Below are 8,484 nucleotides of genomic sequence, written 5' to 3' on the forward strand. Positions count from 1 at the left end.
TGTGTGTGTGTGTGTGTGTGTGTGTGTGTGTGTGTGTGTGTGTGTGTTCAAGGATCATTTAAAGTCATTATGTAACACAGGGATGCACAAACGCAATTCAGTCGTAGCCCATTTGCGACACAACAAACACGTGACTAACAAAACAGAAGCAGTAGTACATTCCTGTCGAGCTTTTCTTTTTATTTGCATCATCAGGAATGTAAACAAACAGCAGCAACAGAAACCTCTCTGGGCAGATAATGCGGCCGACAGCTTCACATTAAATATTCAACATGAGGAAAAACGTTGTCCATCAACTTTGACTGTGTATAAATATGGTGTTTGATTTACTGTGACCTCACTTTGTTGCATATATTTATTATTTTAAATGTAACGCACATCGAGTTTCTCTGTAACGAAATGTGCATTTATAAATAAAGTTGCCTCACCTTGAAAAGGTTCTTCATATAATACAGCTGAGTCATTTTAAATGAAATGAATTTGTCTTGCGATGAAGTTGAAATTAACAGTTTGCTTCACGCAGTACGAGGAGGTGAAGACGGAGCTGTCGGACCTGAAGGAGAAATATGAGAAGACTGAGCAGGAGAAGCAGTCGCTCGCTGACCAGTTTGAGGAGTGCAAAGCCAACATGGAGGAACTAAAGGAGAAAGAGACAAAGGTGAGTGCTGGTCCATCGCACACTAACAAAGACGCGTATATATATATATATATATATATATATATATATATATATATATTAGAATAATCTGCAATTGTGTTTTAATAGTTAATACGGAAAACAGCACCATAGCTTTGCATAAGAGGCAAATTTGGTTTTTAGGAGCATGAGCTTTGCATCAGATTTGTTTTATCTTGTTAAAAATTCTCCGGGCATAAAAAACAAATCTTTTTTGTATGATTCACAATATATATATATAAATATATATATATATGTATATATATATATTTTTTTTTTTCTTTAGTCACAGCAGCACACCTGCTCACCTCTAATCATCCACTGTCTGCTGCTGTTGCCAGCCGTGTGTCACTTTGAGATTTGTGTAAACACCAATTACAGACTCCTGACTGAGAGGTTTATTAATAAAGCTCCGCCCAGCTAGAAGTATGTCCCGCTGCAGTTGATCACTGTAATGTCCCTTCCCTTCTGTAGACGTCCCCATTGCTGCCTGTTCAAGCCATAGTCATGGGCCTTATCCTGGCTGTGCTGTATTGGTGCTACGGTGCATTGTGGTAGTAAGGTACACGATACTCCTGTCAAATCGGCCGACATCTTTCATTCTCACCAGTGTCTTTTGGACCAATTGCATGACTTATTTCCCCGGAATGCCTTCCTCGTGGGGAGGGAGGGAGGGAGGGAGGGAGGGGGGGAACAACAGACAAACGTCTCAGAGACTCTAACCTCTCTAATCATACAGTTCCAACATCTGACATCTGCTTGTCTTGTCTGGATGGCTAATGCTTAACAACTGTTTCTCCCCGTTGGCTTGGATGAGCTTCTCTTTATCTCAAAGAGCTGTTTTATTTTTTACTTTTTAAACTCGCCCTCTCTCTCTCTCTCTCTCTCTCTCTCTGTCTCTCTCTCTGTCTCTGCACTGCATTGGTTTCAAATGGCAAGCCCCTTCTGTCAAAGCTTTTGCAATCCGATGACGCAATGACATAATGGTGGTTGGTGGTCGGTTTCATGTGGTGTTGCTCATGTTTCCGTTTCTGTGTCGCCGCTTGTTTCAGAAGCCGTGGTTGATCTGGGGGCCTGTTGTTGCTGTGGCTCTAACAGCTGTGACTGCTGCTGTGCTCTTCAGGACCTGAGGGCAATGTGCACACACACACACACACACACACACGTTTATCATCCGATTTCTCCACACTGAAAAACTTGCCCCCTTATCATATCTGCACTTTTAAGTAGGAGGGCTCATACTAAACACTGTTTTATTTCTAAGAGGCTCTATTTTAGATGACAGAGAGGTTAATAAAAGAATGTCACTTTTGTGTGCAAAAATGAAGAAGTTTGTTTGTATCCCTGTTATTATTCTTGGAAGGATTGTGTGTTTTTGTTTACCACCATGACTTCTAGGATCATCCATTAACGAATGTAAAGAACCGCTACACGCTTAATTAGCTCTAGATATATCACCTGCAGTTTGAACCTCCCTCAATGTAACACATCTCTGTAACTGTCGGAATAATAAATATTCTCACAATAATGCAGACCCGGATTGAGTGCATGATGACTGCCTTAACATCAGTTTATGGAGGAGGTGGGCACTGCTAAGTTAATGTCTTTTATCGCTAATAAAAGTGGGGATTTTCAGAGCGTTTTGGACATTTTGCGTTTTTTTTGTTAAGCGTTATTAATAGTTCTGAAAACAGTTTTTCTTTTATGACGATTAAAGTGAAACAGCCCCAATATATGTATGTAAACTCTGGTTTTCCTTCATCAACATTCAGGGTTTTTAAGTACCCAACAGTTGCTTCCATAGACGGTAACGTTTCTGCACCAGCTACTGTTCATCATATTACTCTTTCTTGTGCCAATTAATACACATACGAGGTTTGAATTCAGTGGAACCGACATTTTATCGATAACTGCGATCACCCGGGGACTGCACACCACTGGGAAGTCAGTATTACATAACAGTATCATTTAAATGTTTTCCATCTACCAACAAGAAACTGGTGTAACACTTGAAATGTCATGTTTTTGAAACTCAACACTAAACTTGTTAAGTAGTGTTTTTCATGGTTATATATTTGCATGCAATATATATGATTTTGTGTCAAATCTCAATCTATTCATTTGCTTTATTTGTGATATGCGTTTTGTAAAGAGATGGAGAGATATATATACTGTAGTTTCTTGGGTTTAGAGTTTATGAATAACTGCTCTAAAATGTACGAGTGACCTCAATTAAAAAATCTTACCCTCATCGTTCACACCTTTTATAGTCATTGCATAAGCAGGCAGTCGCTGAACAGCTTCACGGAGATGAGGTCAGACCTTTTATTTATTTTGATCCTCTCATTGTAGAGGAACACCAGATATGAGGTAAGCTGTGGTGTGTGCTGTCTGTTCATGTTAAGGGAAGGGAACCGTATTTACATTCATACTTTTGCTTCCACCCTCCAGCTAAATAATTTAGGAGGTTAGATCTTATGTCGTGCTTGCTGTTCTGCACCATGCAGCAGCATAGACTGTGGTGAAGTGAAGACGTGCAGTGTGTGGACGGACTTGTTAGTGACCTGCAGATTGACCTGCAGGACAAAGAGACACTCGATGCCCCTCTGCAGGAGCTGAAACACAGTAACATGACCGGGAAATAATACAGACGGGAACTTAATGGAGCAACATGTGAGTCAAAGAAACCATGTAGAAACACCCACCTGCTCCAGAGAATACCTTAAAATCTACACACACATATACACACACGCACACACCTTGTAGTGCTCATATAATTAAATCACACCTGTTTCTTATAGACTTTTAGAGGATTGAATACAATTCAGGTTTTTCTTTACATCAAGTACCTACACAAATATCGTGTGTGTGTGTGTGTGTGTGTGTGTGTGTGTGTGTGTGTGTGTGTGTCAGTCATCAGGGTTATGTGGCTTTGGGCCTTAAAGCTGCAGTGTGTGGGATCTAGTGCCATCTGGTGGTGGAGGGTGCAGATTGAAACCAATTGAACCGTCTCCTGTGTGCCACACATGTAGGAGAACTACAGTTATATTCCACTTCTACCAGTAGATCCCATAAATGCTGCACCCTGTCATTTTAAGGCCTTGTTCAGACCAACTAGAGCCCTGTGACGAAATAGTTACTGCACTAACAACTCTACAGAGTTGTAGAGTCTGTAGTTTTTCAGATAAGCCTTTAAAGGAACAATGTGTATGATTTAGGGGGAGATTATTAGAAATGGAATATAATATTCATGACTATGTCTTCATTAGTGTATAATCAGCTTAGGATGAGCTGTTTGTGTCTACAGCAGGGTCCTCTTCACAGTCTGTTTTCACAGAACCTCATTACTGGATGCTACTAAATCCTTCACACAGCTCCTGTAAACACATTAATCTTTTACTCCAACCGGACTTCCTGGATCACATTTCAGTGTTTCACCAACGTGGTGACACAGTGAGACGACAGCTTTAGACTATGAGTGTACAACAGAAAGACTGCATTACAAACTGGAGGTGTTTGGAAAGAAGTGGGCATTTAGCGTTACATTATGGGAAATGTAGGATGCAAGTATTGTGGAGCGTGACCCATGCAGGAACGTGCACTAAAAATCAGCTTTTTGTTTTTGACCGTTCTTTCTCAAAGGCTGCCTCTAGTGAGACCTCATCTTTATGGGTTTGTAACAGAGTAAATGTGACGTCTCACTGTGGTGGCCTCCACTTCTGCAGGAAGATGACAGGGTGAAGCTCTCAGTGCAGTTACCGGCAGACCACACTGACAGATGTCAGACAAGATGCAGTATATTTCTCAACAGGGCGAGAGGCTTGTTGAGGAATCTCAAATTTCGCAATGTCCATCGGGTCATAGCTGCTATGCGATGTGGAAGCATCTGACCCTCATTTCTGTCCTGCCGTGTAAAGGATCCGACGTCACGTGACCGGGATGTTGACGTGATGCTCAGACTCTGTGTGTGTAGACATGTGAGCAGACTGACGACAGCCTCTTCTCTCCGTCCTTTATAAACCCAAACATGAGAAGCATTCACACGCAACTTGAGCCTCCTCTGCAGAGTGGCCGAGTCCATTTAGTTCTGCTCCAGTTTGTATGTAGGTCATCTGTAGTGGACCAGAGATGCATCAGAATGGCAGCTGCACATTGCAATAGATGGGTTTTTTTGTTTTTGTTTTTTACTGTGTGATCTTGGACTTAATAAAGCTTTAATTTACATTCATTCTATTTAAATTTTCTTTTACAATTATAAGTCTTCAGAATTGTAGCTTTCCTTCCATACAAACAACCTGTTAATAGTTGTGACGTACAACTTGTTTTTATGTTTCTGTATGTATCAAATAAATAGGCCAGCACATGCAGAAACATTGGTGGACCTTTCAATTAATTATGAAGTCTTTCATTAAAGCGAGGCGCTACATTTAACTAGTAGATATCACCAGGAAACCTCACCAGTCGAGTACTTACATCTCTCTTTAACATACAGAACATCCTAAGATCGTTCACCTCTTGTGGGCAGTTTGTTTGATGTTGATCAGTTCTGGTTCTTCCCTTCAGTGAAACCTCCTCATGAAGGAGAAGAAGAAGAAGAGGAAAGACAGAAATCATCTTCCCGACTGACTGTAAACCAGGAGGAGCTCCAGAGTCGGTCTCCATCATGACACCCTGTGGTACGTTTTGGACCTGAAGCTCCAGACATCACATGTGGATGAATGTGACTTACTGACGCTCCTTTGTTGGAGGGTTTAAGGTGAAACTACATTGTGTGAATGCTTTTGTCCAAAGCAACGCATAAATGAAGAATGTTTACCTTTTAATGGTATCGGTTTTAATCCTTTTGTCTCTACATTTTGATTTCGGTGGTCACATATCCTTAATAATCCTTTGTTACACAACAATCCTTTACTGAAGGTTTACTGCAGTATTTATCTCTTGTATTTGTGTTTCTGTACACAGTGAACTGCCTGGACTCTGAATCAGGTTCCTGTTGTGCGTTCACTTTAAAAGATTGACCGAATAATGTGGTGGCCCGGTTTTCCCCAATGATAGAATAATCAATGAGTTTATCCAGAGCAAGCTGCCAGGGACTGACTGCACTCCACGGGGAGAGTTGTTGTCTTTTATTTTGTTTATATCAAGTAGATCATTTGACTATTTATGCTTTCAACACATCAACAACACCTTTAAATAAGCTCAAGTATCTGCACGCTGTAGAACTAATACAACAGAATCACAAGAAACCAGGAGGGAATAATCTGAAAAGTAAGTTGTTACGATTTAAAAAAAGGGAAAGTCGTGGCTTGTAGAGATGTTTCTTGTGTTATTTACTATTTATTATCTCAACATTGTATGGATGCTGGCTTTACCCCCTCCCCCGACACACTGCGCGTGTGTGTGTGTGTGTGTGTGTGTGTGTGTGTGCGTGTGTTTGCTGTAGGGAAGCCATGGCAGCTGATCTGGACGTGGTGAACTTGTTCATAATTGCGGGGGGAACTCTGGCTATTCCCATCCTGGCCTTCGTTGCTTCCTTCCTCCTCTGGCCCTCTGCACTCATCAGAGTCTACTACTGGTGAGGTCGATGCCTTTCACTTCATACGTTTAATATCTGACGTGTATTCCCTCTTATCAGCCACAAATGATAGTTATGCTCCAAGTAGTTTACAGTAAATTACAATTTACTGACGACAAAACTAGCTTATAATCAAAATACATGTACTGTTACTGCTTAAGGGAAGACACTAAAGGAGAATAGGGTTAACATCTAAAGTAATATATTCCATAATGAAACTTCCCCAGTTGAGTACTTACATTAAGAAAACAATTTTTTGAATTGCAATTTTTCTGAAAATGTATGTTTTAATATGCAAATGAGTCATTGTCTGATTAAATATGTGCTAATTTGCATAAATTCCCAGAACAGAAATCTGAACACTGGATTAAGACGGATCCAAAAGTCATGTTTCATTTTGTTGACAGATCAAAGTCAGAGGGAATGAAGGATATCTCTTTCTATCACTCCATAAAACATAAAATCCTGTGTACAGCCATAAGAAATACATATTTGATGGTAACTTTTGGTGAATTTAGGAGAAAATCTACAGACACAAATGAAAGAAGACATTTCATAGAAGCAAAATAGCCCAAAATCTCAAAAATTATCAGTTCTGTTGTTTCTGAGCTTAATATCAGTTTCCTTTAAAGAAATATGATTTTTAAATTGAGTTAAAAATTCAAACCCAAGACTCCATGTTTTTATGGCTGCTGCACCGTTCCTTCAAAAAGACAATTTCTTCAAGTCTTGTTATTAATTATTATTTTATCCATCTGGTCACAGAATATCAGCCTGGATTTGAACTATGTTTGGCTGCTGTTTTAAAGCAACACCCACGTGCACTTTGAAAGTTTGATTTTTCCTACATGTGAGTCTTGCATTTAGATTTAAAGTATGTGAGCCTATATCCTTTATTAATGTGACCTTTATGAACATAAACTGTGTGAAAGTACACAAAATAGTTTGCTTCAAAGCCCATTACTACTTGACTCTGAGTTCCGGTGTCTGTGTTCATGAGCTCACACGTTCCTGGTTCCTCTTCAGGTACTGGAGGAGGACTCTGGGCCTGCAGGTGCGCTACGCCGACTGCGGCGGCTATCGCTTCTGCTTCGCCTCCAGAGGAAAGCCGGGGATGAGACCCTCCATCTTAATGCTGCACGGCTTCTCTGCTCACAAAGACACGTGGCTCACTGTTGTCAAGGTTGTTGTCAAAACAGTTTGCTGCTTTGTGCTCGTGACTCTCAACAGAATTCTATGATAGAAACTTGTTTTTCTTTTTAAGTGACAAGAAACGTAACAAGAACACAGGATGTTATCCTGTGAAACTGGGACTTTTTATGAAGCAAACTTATGTTATTCATAAAATAGCTTCGTAAGAGTTTTGAGGACAACACATAGAAGTACAGGCCATGAGAATTTAAATATTTTAACACTTACTAGTGATGTTAATGTGAAATGTAAACCTGGAAAGTCTTTATTTGGCTTGAATTCCGTTTTTTTTGATATTTCCAGGTTATTTCGAGACTGTTTTCTTATTTTTTTTTCTAAGGTTCACAAATTCAGATTTGACTAAATTTGCTCAAATTCCACCGGTCAAATTCAAAAATGTGGATGTCATGCAAAGGATGAGCTGTCAATCAGACCTCTGTCCAATCAGGTTTCAGTCAGTCAGTCACATGATCCGAGAAAACAAAGCTTAAACTGAACTTAAGTTCAGACTGACGGTTTCCAAAGTAAAATATTTTAACGCTATGAATTCAGTTGCTTCTCAGGTTCCAGGTATTACAGCGTTTCTTGGCTTCCATACATTCATGGTTTTCAGCTGTCTACCTTCTTCTCTCCTGCTGCTCCAGTATTTACCGAAACATCTTCACATTGTGTGTGTGGACATGCCGGGTCATGAGGGAACAACACGCACCAACACAGAGGACTACTCCATTCAGGGTCAGGTCAGACGGATCCATCAGGTACACACCGAAGAGAGGGGAATTTAAAAGGGTTTATTTGTCAGGCACCTAAAATCATTCAACTGAAAATCTTTTTTTCTCAGTTTGTGGAAACCGTTCGCTTGAACAGGAAACCTTTCCATGTGGTCGGGACCGCCATGGGAGGAAACGTAGCCGGGGTTTACGCAGCCTGCTACCCCTCAGAGATCTGCAGCATCACTCTCATTTGTCCAGACGGTCAGACAAGAGAGAGAGAGAGTGTGTGTGTGTGTGTGTGTGTGTGTGTGTGTGTGTGTGTGTGTGTG

At 40.5% G+C, this 8,484-nt stretch overlaps 2 protein-coding genes across 4 annotated transcripts in view; both read left to right on the plus strand.

Annotated features, from left to right (window-relative positions):
* The window catches only part of slmapb (sarcolemma associated protein b), an 8,009-nt gene extending 5,695 nt beyond the window's left edge, over positions 1–2,314 (plus strand). The window contains exons 8-10 of one of the 2 annotated variants that reach the window (XM_031845446.1): positions 524–658; positions 1,151–1,238; positions 1,729–1,817. In XM_031845446.1, the coding sequence (XP_031701306.1) occupies positions 524–658; positions 1,151–1,234 (219 nt within the window). In that variant the 3' untranslated portion in view covers positions 1,235–1,238; positions 1,729–1,817. Of the gene's footprint in view, positions 1–523; positions 659–1,150; positions 1,239–1,728 lie in introns of both variants that reach the window. The other variant, XM_031845447.1, reaches the window with a different exon arrangement.
* A 716-nt stretch (positions 2,315–3,030) lies between these two features.
* The window catches only part of abhd6b (abhydrolase domain containing 6, acylglycerol lipase b), a 7,309-nt gene continuing 1,855 nt past the window's right edge, over positions 3,031–8,484 (plus strand). For both annotated transcript variants that reach the window (XM_031845448.1, XM_031845449.1), the window contains exons 1-5: positions 3,031–5,352; positions 6,125–6,251; positions 7,278–7,434; positions 8,087–8,200; positions 8,284–8,416. In XM_031845448.1, coding sequence (XP_031701308.1) covers positions 5,340–5,352; positions 6,125–6,251; positions 7,278–7,434; positions 8,087–8,200; positions 8,284–8,416 — 544 coding nt within the window. In that variant the 5' untranslated portion in view covers positions 3,031–5,339. The remainder of the gene's footprint in view (positions 5,353–6,124; positions 6,252–7,277; positions 7,435–8,086; positions 8,201–8,283; positions 8,417–8,484) is intronic.

This window comes from Anarrhichthys ocellatus, unplaced genomic scaffold, assembly GCF_004355925.1.
Source record: "Anarrhichthys ocellatus isolate YVR2014 unplaced genomic scaffold, GSC_Weel_1.0 scaffold5, whole genome shotgun sequence".
Classification (NCBI taxonomy): Eukaryota; Metazoa; Chordata; class Actinopteri; order Perciformes; family Anarhichadidae; genus Anarrhichthys; species Anarrhichthys ocellatus.